General features: G+C 53.9%; 2 protein-coding genes across 3 annotated transcripts; both read left to right on the top strand.

The window, feature by feature from the left end:
* Positions 1–1,064: 1,064 nt before the first annotated feature.
* Positions 1,065–12,124, top strand: SULT1C3 (sulfotransferase family 1C member 3). The gene is made up of 8 exons (XM_010959105.3): positions 1,065–1,208; positions 3,495–3,694; positions 4,331–4,459; positions 6,030–6,127; positions 8,796–8,922; positions 9,766–9,860; positions 10,256–10,436; positions 10,624–12,124. Exons 2-8 carry the CDS (start codon positions 3,523–3,525, stop codon positions 10,734–10,736), a joined length of 915 nt encoding a protein of 304 aa, XP_010957407.1. The 5' UTR covers positions 1,065–1,208; positions 3,495–3,522; the 3' UTR covers positions 10,737–12,124.
* A 1,951-nt stretch (positions 12,125–14,075) lies between these two features.
* Positions 14,076–24,862, top strand: LOC105072241 (sulfotransferase 1C2). Of its 2 annotated transcripts, XM_010959108.3 has the most exons (9): positions 14,077–14,426; positions 15,602–16,055; positions 19,804–19,981; positions 20,346–20,471; positions 21,242–21,339; positions 22,559–22,685; positions 23,104–23,198; positions 23,357–23,537; positions 24,525–24,862. In XM_010959108.3, exons 3-9 carry the CDS (start codon positions 19,831–19,833, stop codon positions 24,635–24,637), a joined length of 891 nt encoding a protein of 296 aa, XP_010957410.1. In that variant the 5' UTR covers positions 14,077–14,426; positions 15,602–16,055; positions 19,804–19,830; the 3' UTR covers positions 24,638–24,862. The 2 variants fall into 2 exon arrangements, with proteins under 2 accessions (XP_045375637.1, XP_010957410.1); XM_045519681.2 differs by lacking the exon at positions 15,602–16,055 and having other exon boundaries at positions 14,076–14,426.
* Positions 24,863–25,147: the final 285 nt, after the last annotated feature.

Raw genomic sequence — 25,147 nt, 5'->3', positions numbered from 1 at the left:
GTTTACTTTTCTCCCCTAGAACATGTTTTGTTTTGTTTTGTTTTTAAATACAGACTAAAATTACAGCCCTGTCTGTTTCTGGGAGGTGGATTTCACTCCAGTGCATTTTTCCTTCTCACATGGGAAGGAAGGAGGAAGCCAGGGGAGGTCCAAACAAGCCCACTCCACGCAGCCGGACACCTGCTTGCCCGCGCTCCTCTCCTCGGGAAAGTAAACAACTCTAATCCTCCTGTGCTTGCACATAAATGAGCTTATTTCCACCAAGGATGAAATCATGCGAAGGCCTCCAGGAGGCAGGGAGTCAGGCCTTCCCCACACACACGTCTATTGTGGGGTGAAACAAATGATTCCTGCAGGTGTTGGAGCAGTAAACCGATACGCCCCGAAAGGTGCGTCTGCTGAAAGGGGCATGGGGCAGCCTGGCCCTGTGACCAGTTCTGTCCCCAAGGACAACACGTCTGTGATCATATCTGCCAGAAAGCGCATTCGCCAAACCACTGCGGAAACCTGCAGTCTGGGGTGGGGGTGCAGCCCGAGGGTAGAGCGCGTGCTTAACCAGCGCGAGGTCCTGGTTCAATCCCCAGTCCCTCCGCCACGTAAATAAATAAGTAGATAAATAAACCTAACTCCTCCCCACAAAAAGAAATTTTTTAAAAACCCTGTAATCCAGAACATGTCTATAAAATGGATGCCTTTCAGTATCACTCCAAGGTGAGCTCGTGAGCCGTGACTTGAGAGCAGACAAGCTTCTGGGCTGTTACTGCCGTTGGCACCCCGCCTCCTGCAAACTGCTTTCCAACAGCAGCCAGCCTGCGCTCTGCCCAGCATGGCGCAAGCCCTCCAAAGGGGCCCTATCAATGTAGAACAAAACCCAAAGTTGCGTCCAGTCCCAAAGCCTGCTTGACCATTCGGACCTTGCCCAGTCATCACACTGGGAGGTTCCTGTTGGTCCAGCCCTGGGTCTTAGGACGCGCGGCCCCTCTGCTCCCATTGGCTGCTTTCTTCACCTCCTCCTCCAGCCCCGAGCCTTTATGTATAGTCTGCGCCTGACCCACCTTAAGCAGGTCCTGTTCCAAGGGAACAAGTTTCAGGATCAGTGTCAGAGCTGCTTCCCCGGTCTCCTCGTCTGGAACACGTCTGACATCCTCGGAGGAAGAGCCCGAAGCAGGCGAAGCAGTCAGGCTCAGCAAACAGGATTGGAGGGCAAGGTGCGCGAACCACCCACCTGGGGCCGTGAGTACCGCCTGGGGCCCTCCCAGCTTGGCCAGCATAGCCTGGTCGGGGAGAACACAGCAGGCGGCCAGCGGGGAAAGAGATAGCCCCTCGCTCCAGCTCACACAGGGAAAGCATTTTTCTCAAAGCTATGAAGGAGGAAAACCACTTTTCTGCCCTCATCCTGAACTTTCCCAGAGCCTATGTCCATGGGTCCCAGGGCAGCCTTTCTGGACGGGGTGGGGGCAACCTTTCCTCCAAGTTCATGTAGGTTCCCCTGAGCAAACTGGCAGGTCCACTCTCCCTGCAGGTGGGAGACAGGCCACCTCCATGGAGTAGGGTGCCCTGCCCAGGTGTGTCCTCCAGGGAATAGGGCCGGAGTGTCCATAGTGGGGCCCAGACCACCAAGCTCTCTGCCCAGGGTGTCACCCCAGGACAGGTGGCCCTGCCTCCAACTTTGCTGCAGGTTGTTTTGGAAAAAACGGATGGACTGACAGCAGATTCCAGGCCCAGGCGGGAAGCCCACAGAGCCAGGGGCCAGGGCTCGGGTCCGGGAGACCAAAGGCCTTCCTAGTCTTTCTTTTGGCTGCAGAAAGGGTTCCATCCCCTGACCTGTCACCCCAGGATGGGCTCAGCCGGCTGCCAGGGACACTGAGCTCTGGTTCTAGATTCACACCAGGTCCAGCCCAGGGGTCCAAGGACCCAGGGAGCAGAGTCAGGAGAGAAGGAGGCTGAGGTGGTGGTTTAAGAACAGTAACAAAGTCATCAGACCAGCCCTGGAGGCAGACTAGGCCACGGCTTTCACAATCCAAGCTAAAACGAATTCATTGGTTTATAGGTTTCCAGAGCAATTGCTCAAGTACCACTGTTTCTCTACGCCATTGAAATTGTTTTTTACTAAACTGAGTATGTTTCTAATATCTCTTAATTGAAGAAAGAACTTGTTTTTTAGGGAAATGCTCTTTGTTTTTTGATTCAGTGTGAGAACTTTAAAAAGTTTAAAACGTGTACGTAGGGAGGTCCTTTCTGCCAACTTACAGTATAAAAATGTCTTATACTTAACCAACACAGCCAGCTTGATTTGTGAAACAAGGAAATAAAGGCTTACTTCTCCAAAAACAAACAAACAAAAAAGTTTTACTTAAGCCAAAACTAATAGATTAAGGAACTTCCGGGTCCAATACCCAAATCAGATACTTGAAAATCCTCCCAGTACAAACACCAAGAAATTCTAACCACACGAAGCAGACTTTTTTTAGATGTGAGCAGGGCGTGGAGAGGGAGCAGGACACTCAGAGGAAGGGGCTGAGCTCTGACGCCACCCGCGTTGCGGGGCCGTAGGGTTGGGGGTGGCCACCTCCGTGTTTAAAGCCTGTACAGGTCAAGAGAGGAGACAGGCCCCTGCCCTGAGGGGACGTGGAGCTGGACGGCCCTGCTGCAAACCTGGCCTCTTCCAAGAGCCCTGGGGAAAAGTGATCTCGTGCAGGGAGTGGCCACCCTGGGCTGGAGGAACAAGCCTCCCCTGGGAATTTGCAATCAGACTGCAGACCGAACAACACAACCCACACGGCCCAGCAACCCCCCAGACAATGTGTTAAAGTGAAATTAAATCTTAGGTTAGCCACACCCTGGGCCCCTGCCAGGGCAATCCCAGAACTTCTGCACAGACAGGCTGCTGCCCTGAAACCTTTCCAAGGTCACTGTGCCAACAGGGACCTCCCCTCGCCCCACAAGTTCAGTTAAGCCTCACCTGCTTCTGGAACTTTGCTCTGTAGTGCCACCAGCCCGCCCCCCTCCTGCCCCCTCCCCACTGCTCTCCTGACCCCGGCCATTTCAGCACTGGTTGGCATCCAACCAGCCTATGTGCCGATTCCACTCTGGACATCTGTTGCTCAAAGGTGACTGCGTCTGTGAACTCGGTGGCCCTCTGCCTGATGCCCTGCTCGGCCACCCCCTCCTCCATCACTCAGGCTTCAGACGGGCCACCTCTGACGAGGCAACCCAAAAGACCACTGCCTCGTGCGCCCCTGGCTGCACTTTCCGCCCGGCCTGCAACTCATCAGAAATGTGTTCCTTTCTCCAGGTCTTTACAGCCAGAATTGAGGCGACTCAGAATGCTTCCGGCTCCCACAGCACTCCTGTCTCTCACTTAAGTTAACATTCAACAAAGCAATGCGTTTCCACTGCATCTCTCCTGACTTTTTCAGGGAATCGTTCTACAAAAAGAATAGGAATGACTGTTCAAAGCTTTAGAAATGACACGTGCACACCTTTCTTTTAAGCACCTGTCAAGTCAGTCCACGTAGAAAGATGTCCTTGGAGGAAATGAAAGACCTGTGTGTGGATGAGAAATGCCTGCGGCCAGAAACCTCAGAAGTGGGCGGGATCCTCATGACCAAGCTAATGAGCGATAATTGGGACAAAATCTGGAATTTCCAAGCAAGACCAGACGATCTTCTCATCGCAACCTACGTAAAGTCAGGTGGGTTTGAGAAGCTGGCGGCAGGGAGCCACGTTAGCAGAGCTGGGATCCCTGGAAGGGGCCCCAAATTTAATGCCATGGTCACATTTAGCTGTAAGAGAGACTAAACGGTGTAACCTGTGAGCCAGGTAGCCCTGTGCCCAGCTGAAAATTGAAGATTTATTAATTTGAGAAAGAAGGGGAAAGTGGGTACTAACTAGGCAGGAGGCAATCTCCGTCATATCTTACCTTCTACAGAAAAGACTGTACGCGTGGTCGGGCAGGGACAGTATCTGCTTCACCCTTGTGTCTCCCTGCTCCCCTCTGAGTCTGTATTCTTTCACTCAAGCTGTATGTATTAGGTGCAAAGCCCTAACGCGGGTGTGAGGGGCAGAGGGAACAAACAGCCAGAACCTGCCTCTGCAGCATTCTCGGTCCCACATGACGGCAGGTGCGTGGGAAGACCTGGATGATGAGCGCAGGGGACCCAGTGCTTGGAGCAGAGGCTCCATCCACCTGGGTGTCACGCAGAGGAGGTGGTACCTGAGCTGACTCTACTCAACGCTAAGCACGTGTGAATTTTACTGAGTGTGTGAGTAACCATGGAAAGAGAGCTATACAGTGAACGGGAGGGACTGAGGAAAACCGACCCTCTAGGCACAACCTGGACACAGGAGATTGTGGACATGATCCAGAATGACGGGGACTCGCAGAAGTGCCAGCGAGCCAGCACCTTCAACCGGCAGCCTTTCATCGAGTGGGCTCTGCCCCCGCTCATCAAATCAGGTACATGCCCAGTGGGGGGACCCGTGGACTGCAACCCCTGTGCGGGCCAGTTCGCTTTGAAAGGAGAATTACTTGTACAGTCAGCCTTCCAGAAAATATTTCCAAAAGGAACTGGGAAAGCTTTTGAAGGAGGTTCAGGTCAACACACTCCTTCACCTGGGAAAAAAGACCCCTCCATGCCTCTCTCGAAATGCGTGAGTGGGTGGCCTCAGGCAGCACGCTGCCCACTCAGGAGTGACCGCAGAGGTCCAGCCCAGCGAGGGCAGGCTGAGGACTCCTGGAAACCACACCCCTGTGTCCGCATGCTTCCCTTTAGGGGGGTCTGTCTTCTGCTCTGTTTGATCTGTAACCTGTGCATCCACCGAGAGTCAAGCTAGATGATACCTAGGACCACTCTTACCAACAGGTGACTTACTTCCCACCAGAGATACTAAGAAATACTGAACACAGCATCCTCGAAGAGCTTGCAATCATTTAGGAATACAGGACAAGTTCTTATAAAGTAAATAGTAGCAAAGAGTAGCTTTTTCTAGAGAGGACAACCCAGTGGTGAAAAGGCACCGATTTGGGAATCAAGCAGTCCAGCTTCAGTTCTGGTTTGCACTCTTATCTGGGTGACCCTGAGCAAGTTGCTAAACCTCTCAAAACCTAACCTTTCTTCACTTGTAAAGTGATACCTGCTGAAAACCTGTTACTCACTGAGCCAATTATTCCAGCACTACTGGTGGAAAAAGTTACCTTTTCTCCCATCGAATGGCCACAGCCCCTTTCCCAAATCTAATGACCCCATACCTGGGCGCCTTCTGGACCTTCTGCTCTGTCCTTGGCATCACGTGTCCCTCTTTATGCCGGCTCCACACTTTGCGATACAGCAGCTTTATACGTTCAGAAATTAGGTAGAATAAGCTGACGGTTTTTTTCTTTTCAAAATTCCTTTAGCTATTTTAGGATCTTTGCATTTCCATATAAATTTTAGAATCAGGTTGTTAGTTTCCACTGAAGAGGAACCAACCTGCTGACATGTGATTGGGAGTGACCATTGGTCTGGCCCTTCGTGGTGACTGTCTCACTTTCCAGCCCTTGGCTGCTGTCTGCAAGGTGCCAGAGGTGGCCGTGGGCTGCTGGAGTGAATTTAGACCCGCGTGTGACTGGCAGGCGCTGGGGCTGGAGGGTGGCCAGGCCCCTCCCTCCCTCCAGAGGGACGCCAGCTCTTCTCCAGTTGCCTTATCCAGCCCTCCGTTCCGGGAGGAGGGACCCCAAAGGGGAAATGTCCCGGTGCACACTGGGTCAGAGTTGTCACCCCTGCCCCCCCCCCACATCCTCCCTGCCCGCACAGGCACACACACCAACAATCAGACCAGGGGCGTTCTGTCGCCAAGGTTGTTTTCAACACATAATTACTATTTCCTTCACCAGAAAGGACAGTAAAGGTGTCACCAGGAGGAAAATACAGATTGTAAAATCGTAATTTTAGGCAAAGCCAAAATGTGGTAATTCTGATTGCAGACGCTTGACCCCCAGCAATGACACTGGAGACGAGCGTGCATTGAGTGGCGGCCTTTTTTCGCAGGGCTGGACCTGGCCAACAAAATGCCGTCTCCGAGGACGCTGAAGACCCACCTGCCTGTTCAGATGCTGCCTCCTTCCTTTTGGAAAGAAAATTCAAAGGTAAGAACAGCCAGCTCTGATCTGTTGGCCAAGCAATGTCTCCATCTAAGTGGAAACAATTGAAGCTGTTGGAAGACAACCACCCAGGGGGGTGCAGGGCAGACAGCAGCATCAGACCCTGCTCTTTCCCACTCCTCCTTCTGGAGCCGCCTTTCCCTTAAAGCACGATCTCTGGGTGCACCCGGGACTGGATTTCACACAACATCATTCTGATCACCTGCCAACAGAGCCACCACGGGAGGGGCATGAAACAAAGCGCTTGCTTCCTAAGGAAGGCGGCTCCCTCAGAGCGAATCCTCCAAGGAGCAAAGTGCGGGGGTTTCTGTCTAGGGAAGACCCATGAGGGGAACCGTGGAGGGAGACAACGGGGCGTGGAGAGAAATTGGTCTGTGTCCCATGGCTCAGGCTCCAAGGCACAGTCCTACCTCCATGTCCTCCAGTTTTTATTTCCTTTTTTGGTTTTATTTTGACACTTCCACATTCAGATCCTATAAATGCCATGTACACTGAACATGCCAGCGTTTTTTCCTGATATCTGCTTCATCAGTGACTCTTGAAATCAATGAACTATGGAGTATACACCAAATACCAACTTATACACCTGCAGTGACAGGTGTAGCCGCCCAGCAGAGCCATACACCTGTCTCCGCTGGACCATACAACTCCCAGCGGGGAAGCCACGCTGGGGCCCAGCTGCAAACCCTTCCGCCCTCTGGACTGAACGCTTTCCAAGGAAACCACATGGTCAAGTCTGTTTTCCCAAGACACTATCTCCCAGGCACGGTGCTCAGACCCTCTGTCCCGGGTCTCCCTGGCTCTCCACCCCGGATGTGTCTCTGGTCCCCAGACCAGCTGCTGTGGACTTAAGTAGGTTCCCAGAGATCAAAGCACTACCTCATCCCCGACTCGCTTCCCCAAACTCCCACCCCGCTCATTGTGGCCTTGAAAACAGCTTGGCTTACTCCTGCAGACAGATAACTCAGTCTTGATTAGGGACCAGTATGATTTCCAAGTGATGATAGTGTGGATCAGTCAGGAGACACCCTCACATTCGCCTGCCATCAGATTACCAGCTGCCCTTGGTGAGCCAGGCCTTCTAGAGCCGCCACTCTCCGTGGCAGGGCCTCCCTTCGTCTGCTGAGGACGGTGGATTACTTGAGGAGGCTGTCAGAGAGTTGAGTCTGGGCGTTTCCTCCTGTGATGGTGTGCTGAGCAGAACAGGGTCCCCCAGACGCCCGTGAACGTTGCCTGAGGGGCAGATGTGACCAAGTTGAGGCTCCCGAGGTGGGAGGAGTACCTGGATTCTTGGGGTGGCCCTGAAGATCATGATGAGGACCCTTACGAGTGGGAGACAAGAAGGCCAGAGGAGCAAGTTGGGGTGCGACATGTGACACAGACACTGGAGGGCTCTGAGGGCAGAGCCGAGAGCCAAGGAAAGCGGGCGGCCCAGGTTCTAGGACAGCGAGGGAGTGGATTCTCCCCTGGAGGCACCAGAAGGAGCCAGCCCCGGGAAGTCTGGTTTTCAGAATCGTAAGAGAATAGAGCTCTTGTCTTAGCCTCTCCAGCTATGGTCACGCGTTACAACGGCAGCAGGAAGCTCCCAGATGCAGCAGCAGGCACAGGAAGTGTAAGCTGGGCATCGCTCACGCACAGCCGTCTGGCTCCAGACTCAAAACAGTTCACCCTGCTCCTCATCCAGCCCGACTTCCCCTCCTCCAGTTACTCTGGTTTGATTTGCAAAAAAGCAATAACCCACATAAGCACTGAGAAATATGTTTACTTGTTAATAAGACCTCGCTGCTGTGTTCTGCTTTTTGGTCCCTGAGTGTGTTTGTGAATATCCGAGAGAAACCCAGCAGGAGGGAAGGGGACAAGGACAGTCACGGCTGGTCTGGGCTCCTGGAGAGGAGCGACTGGGGAAATGCAGCTAGGGCTGCAGGATCTGGGCTGACTGCCCGGAGGAGAACCCAACAGGGAACGGGTGTGGCTGGGCCCACAGTTCTGCTGCACAGTTGGGGCCTGGGGGAGCACGCCTGAGAAACCACCAGTCTGCACCTCCTCCCAACCCCACTGAGGGTGCACGCAGCGGGGCAGGCTGGGCTGGGGGCCGGCTGGGAGAGTGGGAGGGAGGGGGCAGCAGGGCTGAAAGCCAGACCACGAGTCTCCTCTCCCAGGAGAAGAGAAGGCAGGTCACCCGCAGCTCCAGAAGGTAGACCGAGCCCCGCCTCAGGGTCCTGTAGTCTTAGCAGCAGAAGGAATTATCTGCATGGCTGCGGTTCCCTGTGCACAGATAAGGCAGAGGCTCCTCCCATCCTATAACTGAGTTAGATCCCCTGCTCGGGGAAAGCCACGGGGCCCTTCCTTCCACACACTGAAAATGCCACAGAGCCCCTTCAACCTCCAGGGACGTGACGGCCAGGGTGACTGGAGTATTTATCGTGAAAACCGGGACACTTTCAGAGAGAAAGGGGATGTTCCCAGTGACGGTGCCTCAGCTGTAGATTCAAACTCCACTGGGGAGACCGGAAGAAGTGGGCACAGAAAAGGCACATCCAGTCACTCACCAGGGTGGTCTGAGGTTCTCCTGGTAACGTTGGCTCTGTCCTGAGCAGGCACCTTTTTTGTCTTGTTTTCTCTGTGTCTCCATCCCCTGCCCGGCTGGTTTCAGATCATCTATGTGGCCAGAAATGCCAAGGACTGTCTGGTGTCCTACTACCACTTCTCAAGAATGAATAAACTGATGCCAGACCCTGGCTCCTGGGAGGAGTACGTGGAGATGTTCAAGGCTGGGAAAGGTGCGTACCAGGGAGCTGTGGGGCCACGCCTCCCGCGCGCCCACCTGCTGGCATCAGGAAGGCGGGGCTCTCGCTGAGCGACCGTGTTTATCAAGGTCCTGGAAGGATGCGGATGGGACCCTCAGGTGAGAGTTTAGCTAGGATGCTCCTTGGAAAGCTGTGGCAGGGCGTGAAGGACCCGACAGGTGATGGGACCGGGTTCTGGGCCACTGAGCCCGGGGAGGGAGAGGGCTCCTTGGCAGCTGCTGCAGGCGTGGCGGGGGGACGGTCGGCCACGGCAGCACCATCCTCGCCCTCCTGCTCCTCATGCCTTGTGCTCGCAAAAAAACGAGGACCCTGAGGGCGGAGGAGCCCTCTGACACAGACCAAGAGGTCAACCTCATGGGGGAGGGGGTAGGGAGTGGCTTTGGGGGCCCATGGAGACACCAGTGCACCCCTCTCCCTCCACTGCCACCACAGAGAGTGAAGGGGCCCAGGTGTCTGGTCACTGTGATTCTTCAGAGTGAGATTTCTTTTCAAAATCAGCCTTTTGGGGAGCAGTACTTCTCGCCAAGCGCTGATCTCGGCACCTGGCAGTGAAGCAAGGGGAACACAGACCATGCACCCTGCCCATGAGCGGCCTCTCACGAGGAAGTCAGTTCAAGGGGCAGACAAAAGCCACGGAGCCTAGGGTCCTTCGTATGGTCTCCCAGAGGGTTAAAAATCCCTGTTCCTGCAGGGAATTGCGCCAGGGTCCCTGCTGCCTGGTTGTGCATATTAAACATCCTCTTTTACCTGAGACACCTTGCCCGTCTCACAGGGTTCAGGTCAGTGCTCACGCCCCATCTTCCTCTGTCCCTTCAGTGCTGTGGGGCTCCTGGTACAACCACGTGAAGGGATGGTGGGACGCCAAGGACCGGCACCGCATCCTCTACCTCTTCTACGAGGACATGAAGGAGGTGAGGCTGTGCGGCCGCCTTCGCCCGCAGACGGGCCCTGTGCAAGCCCTCTCTCAATGATTCTCTCCAACTCAAGTTTATCCTAAGATGCCGTAACCTTTTTTTTTTTTTTTGGTCTTCTAAATTTTCTCTGCTTAAGCTCACAATTTCCAGAAGCTCCTCCCCCTCAAGAAATATCACATGCCTTTATCATCTGATTAATCCTGACACTTAGGAGCCATGTCTTTCATCTGCAAAATGCACATCACCTCTGTCTGAGTCTCATGAAAGCTTCGTGAGGATGTGTGAGATCGCGTGGTAAAGCGCTCCCTAACCCATCCCACCCCAAACACGGTCATCCAGACAGAAAGAACGTCCCAAATGGGAAGCCCCGAATTATTTGTTTGATCCTGCAGGACCCCAAGAGGGAAATTCAGAAGATCCTGAAGTTCCTGGAGAAAGATGTCTCAGAGGACATTCTGAATAAAATCATCCATCACACCTCCTTTGACATGATGAGGCAAAACCCGATGGCCAATTACACCAGCCTGCCCAGCAGCATCATGGACCACTCCATCTCCCCATTCATGAGGCGAGGTGCGTGGGGCCTGCGCTCTGGGGCTGGGCGGGGTCTGCCCCACCATCTGCATAGACTTTCCAAAGCGTCTCATGCTCCTTCTTGTGGACGCCACTGCGGGACAGTGTCCCCCTCATGCCGGACCCGCTGGTGAGTGCTCCCCCTCCCAGGGCCCCCGCCAGTCACTGAGATGCTTCCTCATTGCAGGGATGCCCGGGGACTGGAAGAACTACTTCACGGTGGCTCAGAACGAAGCCTTTGAGGCAGACTACGCACAGAAGATGGCAGGGAGCAGCCTGACCTTCCGCACGGAGATCTGAGTAGTGGAGGGCGGCTGGGGACCCCACATGAGGCTTTAGACGTCTGAGCCTCGTGATCAAGGGCGCTTAGAACAGCGACTCCCTTCCTCCTTCCCTAGCTTTGCACACAACCCATAGATGCTACGCCCCAGTGTAGACAAAACGCGATCAAAGCCTGGGTAGAGGCCGACAATTAAATCACACAGTTACCCACGTAGACCTGACCACATGGTGTGTGGATGCAAAATGAACACAGGACTGAGCTCTGTCACTGGTGTCCCCCAGCCCGGCCCCCCACAGATGAGGTTTGAGAAGAGAGTCAGAAAGGAAAGGAACCGGGGATGCAAAGAGCTGAGATGTGGCCCCAGGGAGAACGTGAGAGCGGCCAGTTCTCACCCTAACGACATGGGAACCAGAGCCACCAGGGGCCCGCAGTAGAGACGTGAGCTGAGGGGTTAGGGGTGGATGGAGGAGCTGGTCTAGGACTGAGGGAGACAAGGCCGGGGAAGCAGGGCCGAGAGTGAGAATGACCTTGTATTTCAGGCAGACTTCTGGGGGGGTTAGGGGGGCTCACGTTAGCCAAGAGAAAATAAAAGGCAGTAAAACACCCAGCACCACGTGCACTTTAACAAAACCTGAGTATCACATCTCTGACACGAAGCCCATGGTATCCTTCTTAAAGAGGCTCTTGGCAACATTGTCAGGGCAGCCAAGCTGTTTAGGTTCGCAGGGAATCGTGTTCTGATCCTTCTTGTTAAAATCTACTCAAGAAAGTACCACCATCATCTACACAAGTTGTGCGAAGATTGGTGCTTTTTCTTAAATTTTATTTTATCAAAGTGTAGGTGAGTTATAATGTTAGTTTCTGGTGTCCAGCAAAGCAGTTCAGTTCTACAGTGGTCAGTGTTCAGTCTGAAAGGCTGTCAGGAAGGCTGCTCTGTGGGAGGGACTCTGCCCTGGGCCAGCACATCCTCTGACACAGACAACCATGTCCCCCGCCCCGGAACTAAGGCAGCCCCTGTGCGCACTCCTTCTCCTTCTAAGGCAAGTGTGCGGATCATTGACCACCTGACGGATAAGCCCAGTGGCATCTCTGCAGAGGGCTGAGTTGCACGGAGGAGCAGGAGGGGGAACCAGCCGGCGTGATTAAACAGCAGACATGCTTCTGCCAGTGAACCCCACGCCTGACATTCTGGGGCTACTTAGCAATCTAGACAGCGAGCACGTAACTCCCTGTGTCCAGCACGGCCTCGGCGTCCAGGGTACCACGGTGATTAAACAGGCAATGTATCTAGTTACAACTAAGCAAAGCTTGTCTTTCTTCTTTTATGAACTGTCCAATTCTTAATGTTTTAACTGTGAAAATAAATTGCACTCTTACATTCTCCATAAATTTCAGTCACAGAAAACATGTGTGGATTTCTCTCTTACAAAGCTCTGCTATGTCCTTTTAAAAAATACTCAAAGTATAAAGAGGAAGAATTAGTGGTTTAATTCTTAAACCTTTTGAGGTATCTTCTGTCTCTCAGTTGCTGGGCTCGGCCCACACTGGACTTAAAACTCCATGGCCCCCTCGAGGTCCAGTCCAGAGACCACTGGCTGCCCCTGAGCTCCGGGGGGATGGGGAACATGGTGGCCCCACCAGTGCGGGCCACAGGGAGGGGTCCAGTGGGGACGGGTGGGGGAGAGGTGTTAGCGGGGGGAGGGACAGCGGGGAGCAGGACAGTAGGGAGTGCGGAGGGACAGGCAAGCTGGCCTCCTACAAGGGGCCCTGCAGACAGTTGGCTGTGACTTCAGTGCATGATCTCACATGTCCTCCCAGGAACCGAGTGACCAGGGAACTGGCATAAAACACCCCCAGATTCCCCCCAGCCCAGGTCCCAGGAGGATGGAATGTGGTGGAGTCAACCCAGCAGGGAGCTGGCATCAGCCTCGTGCTGATCTTGGGAGGCCTGGGGTCCTGGTTTGGGATTGGCTCACAGAGCAGACCCCGAGCTGAGGATTGAGTGCCCCCATGACAGACTCTAGGGAGCAGGGCAGCCGGGTGGAGGGACAGGAAGGGGTGTGGACAGAGCACAGCCCCAGCCTGGGCCTGATCCCCAGGGTTCCAGGGTGCCCACCCCCCAGGCATTGGTCCCCCAGAGAGCTCAGCGCTCATACTCTGGTGCCCTCGGAGCATGGGGCAAAGCCACTGGGGCCAGGGCTCCCCCATCCTGTGAAGGCAGCAGCCCGGGCCTGGAGGGAAGCCCAGCTGAACGAGGTGGCGCTGGGGCACCCAGGCAGCACCAGCAGGTCCCCACATCTCCAGGAGCTCTGAGACCCACAGAAGTCCCTGTTAGGAGCCCCGAGCTCTGTGGGACCCAGAGCCCCACCCTGAAGCCAGATGCGGGGCCGTTGGGTAGGTGCAGATGGGACAGGCAGGTCAGAGTGAGGACAAGACGGTGGCTCCTGGGGTAAGGATTTGCCGGCCCGGCATGGTAGGTAGGCTCTGCCCCAGCCTTTGCCCCCCAAGCTGGGAGGGCCTGCAGGTGGATGTCCCCACCCCACCCGGCTCCCCAACATGCAACATGTGGCCTCCCAGATGGAACCCACCTGGCACCTGAGACAGGCAGCCTACTCCCCGAGGGGCAGAGGGGAGGGGGTCCCAGCCGGGGGTCCCCTAATCAGGGCACGAGTCCCACTGTGATCACAGGAGTACAGGCTCCAGGGTTAGGTCTGAAATGAGGGACTGAGACAAGGTGGCTGGAGAACACAGCCTGGGGAGGAGTGGGTGTGGGCAGGACAAACGCTCACAGGGACAGCAGGGGACATGAGACAGACAGGAAGTGAGCAGACGGGAGGGTTTGGGGGAAACACCTGAACCCCGTGGGGTGGGAGGGCAAGTCCCCCAACAGACCAGCTTCACTCAAACCAGAGGGACAAAACATTACTGCGTTTTCCGAATGTACTCAATAGATCTTTACTTAATTTCTGAAAGCTGAAAATACGAAAATATATACTTTTCCATTGACATTGAATTTTATCATGAAACCTTTCATTGTGAGAGAGAGAGAGAGAGGACTGTTCCCCTGTTTCCTGGGGTACTTGGCATGTGAGTCCCTAAATGCCCACACACCATGGGGATTCAAATGAGGTTTGCCTGGTCCTTCTGCCTGAGCAGGATGTTTGGTTTTGCAAAGATTTTCCTTTACAAACAGCCTGTGGACATTCAGGCTGGAATCCAGGCATGTCTATGTAGAGCTAAAGCAGAGAAACAGTATTGGAAATCGTGCAGCGATCTGGCACAAAGCTGCACCCAGCGGCCCCGGAAGTCCCATGGGAAGTCGAGAGAACGCTCTTTGCCCTCTCTGTGCCTGATGTTCGCGGTCAGACAGATGGGCGGGAGCGCAGGGCTCACTTCCCCCACCCCTGGGAAGCTGCCCTGGTCCCCAGGCGACAAAAACCCTGCGTCTGCACCAGGTGTGGCATCACTATCGAGAGTAAACTGTGTAGCCAGAGCCCTGACAGGAGGAGACCAGAAATGAGCTCCTGGACAAGAAAACAGCAACCACAGGCCGCGGCTTTGCCTAGTACGTGGCCACACAGCCCAGCGGAGGGACGCGTGATTGCCCAGAGCCAGTTCCCCAGCGGGGCCTGACAGCCTGGGGGTGGCCCCGTCCAGTCTCCCAGCCCCTCTGCCTGGAGACACACCACTGCCCCTGAACTCCAGCTGTAAGTAATCCTGAAAACACAGAGCACGGGCTTGGAGTCTCCCTTTGGAGACTGTAAATGAAATGGATTAAAACACTGAAAATGCAATGCTACTGATTCTGAAGGGGTGGTGGGATTGTAAGCAGATTAAAGGCAAGAATAAGTTTATGTGACCTTGACTGATGAAAGAAACGTGTTACCACTTTTATTTTTTCCCCGGATGATGACATGTAATGGATGCATTACCTTGTGTAAGTTTAAGGTCGAGCGGGTTGATTTGACCCAAGTACACCCTGCAAAGTGACCACCACCACAGGGTCAGCAACACCCCATCCCGTCACATAATTACCGTTGCTTTTTTGTGGCGAGAACATTTAACAACTTTCGTGTGTATGATGTATTATTGCTAACTGCAGCACCATGCTGCACCTTAAATCCCCAGAACTTGTTCCTCTTGTGACTGGAAGTTTGTGCCTTTGACCAACCCTCCCCACCGCTCCCTCCCCTGACCCCGGCAACCACCATGCGAGTCTTCGTGTCTATAAGTTAGACTTTTTTTAAGATCCATATGAAGTGAGATCACACAGTACTTGTCTTTCTCTGTCTTCTTCATCTCACGTTGCATAATGCTCTCCAGGTCCATCCATGTTGCTGCAAACAGCAAGATTTCCTCATATATATAGATCTTCCTTACCCACTCATCTGTCGATAGACACTTTGGCTGTTTCCATGTCTTGACTGTTGTGAATAAGGCTGCAATAAACACAGGAGTGCATTTGTCTCCTCAATAACCCTTTTTAGTTTTCTCCGGATGTACAGAAGCAGAACTGCCGGATCACATGGCAGTGCCAGCTTCGATGTTTTCAGAAGCCTCCATACTATTTCCACAGTGGCTGCACCAATTTACATTCCCACCAACAGTAAACAGGGTCCCGTTTCTCCACATCCTCACAAACATTCGTTGTTGTCTTTTTGATGACACCCATTCTGACAGGTATAAGGTGGTATCTCCTGGTTTTGATTTGCATTTCCCTGGTGATTAGTGATGTTGAGCACTTTTTCATGTGTCTGTTGGCCATCTGTACATCTTCTTTGGAAAAATGTCTACTCAGACCTTCTGTGAGAGAAATTTGCTTTACTGATCCGGCTCCACACTGAACCATGTCCCCTTTGACGAGTGTACCCTTTACTCTCAGCACGTGAGAACACAAGGACACAGAAGTACTGTCTCCAGGGGATCAGGTGGCTCGTAACTGTTTACAGACACAGCCCAGGGAGCCCCCAGTGTTTGGGGAGAGAGTGGCTGAGGCTCTTTGCCTCCAGAAGTGGCGTCTGAAGGTCTGGCCTCAAGGGAAGTGAGCCGCCGTGGAGTCCCCCCCTTGTTGGGGCCAGCCCTCTGCCCACACTCACCAGGAAACAAGGCTTCAGATGGAAGAAATAAAAGAGAACACAGGGCGGTGGCGCCAAGCTGGGGCAGGAAGGACGTAAGGAGGCAGCTGTGTGGTCGGAGCATCCAGGTCACCCACCAGCCCCCCCGACTCAGCGGTAATTTGAGGCTCACGCTGCCTCCTTGGAAGGCGAGACCTTTGAGCTCACTGCCCCTTGGTCCCTCCTGCCTCCAGGCTGCTGGGCTTCAGCTGGAACCTAAAGGTAAGAAAATGGCTTAAAAGAAATCCTTTACGTAACTCATTGATTTACCTTTTTTAATCTGTACGATAGTAATGTAGGTGCGGCTGTGTAGACGACTGATTAATTCAAGCCAGAAAGCATGTTAAGGAACCTGAAGAATAAGATGTTTGTAACCGGCAGGGCACCAGCCAACCGAGCAGGGCTGAGAAACCCAGGCCCAGGGCAGACGTCTCCCTGAGCTCCGCTCTGACGACAGGGTCTCGCTCCCACCCCTGCCCCTAGCGGCCCCCACTTCTGTGCCACGGCCACTCCTTCCAAAAAGTGCCCTCCTTCCATCCGGCTGCTGCCCACACTCAGCACTGGGTCTCAGACGGGCTGGGATCCGGGCTCTGGGGGCCATACGTGCAAGCAGGGAGCGTGGGGCAGTGGGGGAACAACTCCGGGGCTTACACACGAAATGCTACAGGTTCCCACGGAAGGGACCAGGATTTCTGTCCATGGCACCAGGGAACTGGGGCCCTTTTTTTTTTTCAATCTCTAGGTTCTTCTCCACCTGTTTTTAAATTCTCTTGTGATTCACTAAAGAAACTGTACCCTTGACCTGCCGACTTTCACAAGGTCTGCATTTTGTCGAGCCTCCCTGTGGGGTGTTTTAACACGTCGCCCTGTTCTCCGCATTTTCTGTAACGCGTCTAGATTTTGAGACTTAATCAGAATCAGATTCAGGGCTTTGGGCAGAACCACTTTGTAGGTAACGTGCTTCTCACCGAGGGTCTGCTTGTCCTCTCTGTGATGTTGGGGCCTGTGAAAGTTAAAACCCTGGATCCTTTCACCATGGAGGGCTGCAAAGGACCTTACAAGCCTGTAATTTATTGTTCATGTGTTTGCTGGAATAATTCTGTGAAGAGAAACTTTTTTCGTCTCCTATTTGGTTTTTCAGCAGTGCAATTAGTACAGGAAATTCAAGATGAATGGTTTATCCTCTCCCTCCAGTCACCAGTTTCCAAATAGACAGCTGGTCTCTAAGCTGCCTTCGAAGGTTAGTTTGCATTAGTCCGTTCAGGCCGCCTTAACAGCATAGCCTGCACTAAACGGCGTAAACAGCAGAGATCTGCTTTCTCACAGCTCCGGAGGCCGGAGGGCCCGGGTGAGGCATGGGCAGGGTGGTTACTACCGAGGCCTCTCTCCTTGGCCTGCAGGTCAAGACTTCTTGCCGAGACCTCATGTGGTCGACCCTCTGGGCAGGTGCAGCCCTGGCATCTCTGTGTCTCATCTCCTCTGCTAGTAAGGACACCAGTCCGATTGGATTGGGGCCACTGGCCTCATTTTAACTTAATTACCCCCTTAAAAGCCCCATCTCCAAATACAGTCACATTCTGAGGTCCTGGAGGTCAGGGCTTCAGTTTGGGGGGAGATGCTGTCAGTCCATGGTCCATGATCATGTCCCCGGAGTGGTTTGTAATATATACAGTTTCCTGTTGTGGCTATAACAGATTACCACAAATTTAGCATCTTAGAACAACACACATTTGTTACCTGACACCTCTGTCATCAGAAGTCCCCAGCAGGTGTCTCCAGGTGAGACCAAGGTGCTTGCTGGCAGCACTGCGCTCCTTTCTGGAGGTCCTGGGGGAGAACTGCTCCCAGCTCATCCTGGTTGTTGGCAGAATTCAGGCCCTAGTGCTACAGGATTGAAGTCCCATCTCCCCGCTGTTGGCTGAGGGTGGTTCCTGAGGACACGTGGGGCCCCTGACCCCTCCGTCTCCAGGCCAGCAACGGCTGGATGAGTCTCCCTCAGGCTCTGAATCCCCCTCCGCTGCTGCATTGCTCCCTCTCTCTGGCTCTTCCAACTCTAACTGTCCTCGTGGGGGCGTGGGTCCCACCGGCTAGCCCAGGACAACTCCACAGCCTTCACGTCCTTAAGCCTAATTCCACTTACAAAGTCCCTTGGCCACACACTGTGACGAATGAGGAATTAAGGCGCAGACCCCTTGGGGGCTACTCTCTGCCTACCACGCATCATGTGTATCTGAAAAAGAAACACATCAAAATAATAATTCCTGCATGATGATTTTTTTCCTTGTACATCTGAGCTTATTCCAAATTTTATGCCCTGTGTATGTGTATTTATACTCACAACACAAAACAAGAGGTCATTCTTAAAGGAGGAATGTGGGATTTTAGGCAAACTTTGGCTGCCATCCTGAGCAAGTTACTGATCACGTGACTCTCCGCTTCCTCACACATGTAACGATGTTAACACTCTTTCCCAATAAATGTTTGATACAAATTACAAGAGAAAAATTTGTAAAAGCTCTAACACAGAAGGCCTGTTAGAAACCTTAGTTCTCTCCCCTTCTCCCTCCTGAAACTGACCATAATCTCAGGAGGATTGTCCAAACTCCACCTTCTTTGACACATTATAAATACAGCTGCTTCTTATGGTTGAAATATTTTTGGAGAGAGTTTGTCTTTCACTTTCTGAAAACACAGGGTCCATCCTGAAGGGCTGGACTCACCCTGAGAGTAGAAAACCCTTGAAAAGGAGTCTGGGTGACGGGGACACCAGCCTCCCACCCACTCCTCGGAGGGACTGCCCCAGGCTCTCACTCAGCATCCAACAACCGTTTCTTGCCACAGCTTCTGGAAGGACCCTTTCAGCTTTAAAGTTCTAACAGTCATTTTATGCAAGAGTTGGAATGACTTCAAGTTCATAAGGCACTCAGCCCAGCACATGCAAACTGACGTGTTTGGTGCTGTTAGATTTTAAGTGTTAGTTAAATTGGCAGTAGCACTAAATGTTTCTGGAATCCCAGTTGCCAACTATCCTGGGGTAACAGTGCCCAGCCTTCCTCATTTTGTGCATTTAAAAGTCTCTCTATACAACAGCAAAAAACAGACAACCTGACTCAGAAGTGGACGAAGGATTTAAGCAGCCTCCAGAGAAGACACACAAATGACAAACAAGCACATGGAAAGGCAGTCAGCGTGGCTGATCGGTGGAGACACGAATCCCCACAGCACGATGAGCTGTCACCCATGAGGACGGCTATTATAAAATTCAAAAAGAAAAACATAAAATAACGAGTGTTGGTGAGGATGTGGAGAAGCTGGACCTCAGGTACTGCTGGCGGGAAGGCAAAATGGTGCAGCCGCTGTGGGAATGGTAAGGCAATTCCTCAAAAAATTAAACCTAGAAATGCCACATGCCCGGTGATGCCTCTTCTGGGGGAGGACCCCAAAGAGCCAAAAGCAGGTCCTGAAGAGATGTTTGTCCACCCAGTTCACAGCAGCATGACTCACAAAAGCCAAAAGCTGGAATCAACCCCAGGGTCCATGCATGGACGAACAGATAAAATGTGGTCCACACACACCGCGAACGATTATCCACCCTCAGAAAAAGGGTGAAATTCCAACACACGCTCCAATATGGATGGATTCCGAAGACATGATGCCCAGTGAGATGAACCCATCACCACAGGACAAAGAGTGTGTGATTCCCCTCGTGTGAGGTCCCTGGAGGTCCGATCCACAGAGACAGAAGGCAGAGGGCAGGGCCTGGGGCTCGGGAGGGGACCGTGGAGAGTGAGTGTTCCACAGGGACAGAGCTCCAGTTTGGAAAGAGGAGACGTTGGCAACCATGACACAGCAGTGAGGTTGTGCTTCATGGCAGTGAATGGTGCACTTAAAAATGGATAAAATGGTAAAAATTAATGTCACGTGGATTTTACTACAGTTTAAAAAATCTCTCCTCTATTCTCTGCCATAGGGACGCCCCCTCCCACCCCAAGCTGTCATGGCCCTGACCACAGAAGTGGGGAGACGGCCACCGCTGAGTGAGCTGGAGGGGGTGCCCCTGCCAGCAGCCACCGTGGACAACTGGGGCCAGATCCAGGGGTTTGAGGCCAAGCCAGACGACCTCGTCATCTGCACCTACCCGAAGTCAGGTGGCTGTGGGGCTGGGACGGAGCCCTCAGAGCTGGGTGGGCATGGCTTCCCAGGGCAGTCGGACCTCCCCTGATGGGAGGTTCGCCCTTGTTCCAGGAGACCTCCTTCTGCGCCGGGATGGGTGCTCCGGGAGGTGGGTTCCTGGGTTTACAGGCTCAAGCACAACAGCTTGGGGGACCCAGCCTGCTGGGCTCCTCCCTCCCTGGAGACCCCGTGGGTGCCTCCCGAGTGGGCGCCCGTCTCTGAGGCCAGCAGGACCCTAGCCTGAGAGGAGGCTGATCCGAGCAGCCATCAGTCTGCCCAGAATGGTGGGGGCAGACAGTCTAACTGGTGTCTGCCTCTCACCATCTGTGTGAGCTGCAGGGACGACGTGGATCCAGGAAATTGTGGACATGATTGAGCAGAACGGGGACGTGGAGAAGTGCCAGCGGGCCACCATCCAGCACCGCCACCCCTTCCTCGAGTGGGCCCGGCCGCCCCAGCCCTCGGGTGAGAGCCCCTCCCTCACTGCCCTGCCTCCTCCCTTCCCTTCTTTTAAGACTGTACTTTTTTGGGACAGTGTTGGGTTTACAACAAAATTGGGAGGGAGGCCCAGCGATTTCCCACAGCCCTCTTCCCATCACTACCCACTCCTAGAGGGGAGCCCGCCTGTCAGGACTGAATTGCCACACGGACAAATCATCGCCCGGATCTGAGTCCATCTGAGGGTCCCCCAGGCTGTGCCTCCTGCGGGTTGGGCACACGTACAGGACGTGCATCCATCCGGACAGTGTCACACTGTCTGCCGGGCAAAGGATGAGGAGGCATTTGCATCAGCGTCTGGTCCCTACACGGGGTGGCCGCTTCTAGAGAAGGACATAACTTCCCGGCCACCCTCAGGGCCACACGGTGGTTGCACAGGCCAGGTGCCCAGGGAACGTCTACAGGACGCGGCAGGAGTCCCAGTTCACACGCCATCAAGAACAGCGTGTCTAGAGATGAAGCGAGGGGCTGGCTGGGGCGGGGCACACGCGGGGCCTGGCTCTGCCCCAGGAACACATCTGCTCATCCTCTGACCCACAGTACGTCAGCCCTCTGCTCCCCGCAGCTCTGGGCTGTGTGGGTCCACATGGGGTGATGGTAACACTCCTGTATGAAATCCCTGAAGTCGAGACGCAAGCAGAAAAACAGGCAGGCGATGGGAGTCTGGACAGAGCCCCGACATAAGGTCCCCGTGACGCCTGCACCACAAAGGCATTTCCCCTCTACTCACATTATAGGTGTGGAGCAGGCCCGGGAGATGCCGTCCCCGCGGGTGCTGAGGACTCACCTTCCCACCCAGCTGCTGCCGCGGTCCTTCTGGGAAACCCGCTGCAAGGTGAGAAGCTCCCAGGGGTGGGGACAGTGCCTGACCCCAACTCACAGCATCCTCTGTCATCGTCTTCCCTACCCCACCGCATGGTGTGTCGAGAGTTTAGTAAGAGAAAACAGCATCTCCAACAGGACAGGAAGGCTACAGCCAGGCTGAATTTTTGGAGAGAACCGGAGACATGGGGGAGGCTGTGAAAGGACGAAAGGTCGAATAAGAAAGGTCAAATAATTTCCAGGCTGCAGACCTAGGACTGCCCTTGGTTGTCCCTGGTTGTCTGGTCGTGGCCTGGGTGACCAGAGAAGGAAGACAGTGGCCCCAAGTGTGATGGTGGGGGCTCTGGATGGGCTGGTTTGCGTTTGGAAGGTGTGCTAATGGTGAGATTACTATCTCTGCAACTGTCCAACCCTGGAAGGGCCATCCCTCCAGAGCCGAAAAGCCCCCAAGATGTCAGGGCGTCAACCACAGCAGTAAGGACGTGGTTAGTGCAGGACTGATGGGCTTGGCGGTGGGGGCAGGGCCAGCCTGTGCACTGCAGTGGGCACAGCAGCTCCCTGGCCTCTGCTCACTAGGTGCCAGGAGCACCGCCACCCCCCATTGTAACAACCAAAACCATCTCCAGACACTGCCATGGTGTCCCGATGGCAAACTCATTCCCAGTTGAGAACCACTGCTTTAGGGTGAAAAGTCATCAAAGCTGTAATGTGGCTCGTGGCGGGTCTAGGACACCTCGTCAGCAGGGCCACTTTGGGGTGGATGCTGTCAGAGTGTGAGCTGAGTACCGAGAAGTCAGGAGATCAAGGTTAGATGTTAAAGTGAAGGCTAGGAGGGCAGAAAGCACAAGGCTGTGGTTGACATGAAACCCAAAGGGCTGCTTTGTAGGGGAGGGGTGCTGGGAGATGAGACCAGGAAGACATAAGCACTTCTCTTGTCCAAACTTAACCATGAAGCGACCTCCAGGGACCATCACCAAGTACGTGGAAGCTGCTGTCTGACGGTAGTTCATAGTTTATAGTTTCTGCAGGAAGATTCTTCTCTGAGACCAAGGGGGCAGTTGAGGGGTGGCTGCGTCGTAGGATGGAGCCAGGGAGAGGCAGGACACCAGAGCTGGGTCGGTCCGCACAGGACAGCTGAGCCCGTGTGTGCAGACCCCTCGGTGACCCAGCCTACGAGAATTCTCTGAAAACCCACTCTTTACGCCTGCACCCACTTCTCTTCTCCCTGCAAGTTCCTTTATGTAGCTCGAAATGCCAAAGACTGCACGGTGTCTTACTACCACTTCCAGAGGATGAACCAGACACTCCCCGACCCCGGCCCCTGGGAGGAGTACTTGGAAACCTTCCTCAGTGGAAAAGGTACAGGATCATCCTCCCCTCCGCATCCCCTCGTGGCGAGGCTCCATCCGGGGACCACGCACACCACCCTGACCTCCACAGGCAGGGACGGCATTGAGCGGGCTGGCCCCTCCCACAGCCAAGACCCAGAGCCCCAGCAAGCGTCCCCGTGCAATCCAGAAGCCTTTATTCCTGTCCCAACATGAGGGCGTTTGGGTTAATAAATTAGAAGCCCACTTCAAGCAGCACGTTGGGATAAGCGCCCCCAAGGCTGCCCCATCCCACGTCTCTGTCCACATCCAACACATCAGGACTCAGGATTTATCTGGCCCATAATTCATTATTCTCCCTCTGACACACTTCAGGTGAGCAAAGTCCCTAAGTGCTGGAAGGTTCTGTGTGATCCCTGCACGGACTGTTGTCCTCCTACGTCTTACAGTGGGCTGGGGCTCCTGGTTTGAGCACGTGAAAGGCTGGTGGGAGGTGAGACACAGGTACCAGATCCTCTTTCTCTTCTACGAGGACCTCAAGAGGGTGAGTCAAGGCCATTCCGGGAAAGAACCACTTCAGACCCAGGTGCAGAGAAACCCCAAGCTGCTTCCGGGCTGGATGTCTGGGAGGGACACCCTGAAGAGCCTGAGTGTGTCCTGACACCCTCTCCCCGTCCAATGCAATGTCACCTCCCCCAACAGGACCCAAAGCGTGAGATTCAGAAGGTAGTGCAGTTCCTGGGAAAGCGCGTGGATGGACCTGTGCTGGACAGAATTGTCCAGGAGACGTCATTTGAGAAGATGAAGGCAAACCCCATGACCAATCGTTCTTTGGTTCCCAAGTCTATCCTGGACCAGTCGATTTCCCCCTTCATGAGAAAAGGTGTGTGGGCAGCAGACACTACACGAAAACAAGTGTAAACCACTCGGGCTGTCTGTCCACAGCGCCGGCCTCCCAGCAGGCAGACGCGGCGTCTGATTGAGTCCGGGTCGGCACGTGTGGATGGTCTGTCACGGGGTGGGGATTCGATGCTGCCACAGAAGGGAGCTCGCTGGGGTGTCTGGTCATAAGGAGCAGAGTCCTCGAGCCAGACTGGGGAGACCCGTAGGGCACCGACGGACAGGTCCGGCCTCCTGCGGTCCCCAGTCTGGGGAATCCGGCGCTTTGCTCCGAGGCTCCACTGTGTACAGGAGGAGGCCCTTCTCCACTGACCAGCTCCCAGCCTCGCTGGCCGCGGTGACTTCTTCCTGCTTTACAGCCTCTGCTCACCCCCCGGGCAAGTCGGTTTTCAACGACTACTCAGAGCTGCCTCCTGCTGTAATATTTCTTAGGTCCAGTTCCCAGGAGAGGAATTCTGACTGGCCCAGCTAATGTTTTTTAAGGAAACAAAAAAGCTTTATCACTTTTTAACTTAAAAAAGTAACACATGTGATTGTGAAAACCTAGAGCAGTATAAAATCATATAAAAAAATTGTCTTGGCAAAACCCAGCTCCCACACGCCCCACAAGTGAACCTAGGCAGTACGTACCTTCTAGTGTCTAGGGTCTTTTACTCAGTGCAGTGTTTGGAGCTTTCTGTGTGTGGCCGATGTCAGAGTTCACACTCTCACCTCTGTGTGGTCGTCCTGTATATGAACACACCCCCGGTGAGGCCAGGCTGCTGGCCCCTTTGGGTCGACTGTCCACGATTTAGGGGCCCCACCCCCTGCACAGGCACCCAGGGCCGTATCTTAGCAGAGGGTCAGGGGCACAGGCGTCCCCAAGGGGAAGGGGGTGGGGCAGCTGTGCCCACATTCACCCCAGTTCTTCCCTCGGGCCACCAAGACTTGCAGCCAGAGAGTCACACCCGCGTGGGCTTTCCTCCTCTAGGAACCGTGGGGGATTGGAAAAACCACTTCACGGTGGCTCAGAATGAGAGGTTTGAGGAAATCTACAGGCGGAAGATGGAAGGAACCTCAATCTGCTTCTGCACGGAACTCTGAGCAAGACAGAAACAAAGAGACAACAGCCAGGGTGCAGCCCCACCCTCGGCCCCAGCTGAGTCTCGGGAAGTACGTTGTAAACCCCCTGTGGTTAGTAACAGCGGATACCAACTTCATCTCTAAAACGGATCATGCCTAATGCTCATTGTCCCAACCATTCCTTCCAAAGTAAGAAATAAGATGTAAGAAATAAATGAAATAAAACACAAGACTTGGATACTGCAAGGATTTCTAAAATCTCCATTATTTTGGAAAATGCATCCTAGTTTTCTGGTTTGTAATATATTTAAAAAATAATAATAATACCTTGAGTATTCACATGCAAATACCAGGTTAAATCCATACTAAGAACCTGAAGTTTCTGATGTGTGTCCTGGCCGTTCGAGGAAGTCCAGATGTACTAGGTCCTGGGTTCCACTTGGCCGCTCTGGGAAGGGACACTTGGAGGGCAAGCTGGGGCAGCAGCCCCGAGGAAGCATGTCCTGAGGTCCTTCCCTGGCACGGGGGGTA

This window comes from Camelus bactrianus, chromosome 28, assembly GCF_048773025.1.
Source record: "Camelus bactrianus isolate YW-2024 breed Bactrian camel chromosome 28, ASM4877302v1, whole genome shotgun sequence".
Lineage (NCBI taxonomy): Eukaryota > Metazoa > Chordata > Mammalia > Artiodactyla > Camelidae > Camelus > Camelus bactrianus.
This window is presented reverse-complemented; position numbering and strand designations above follow the sequence as displayed.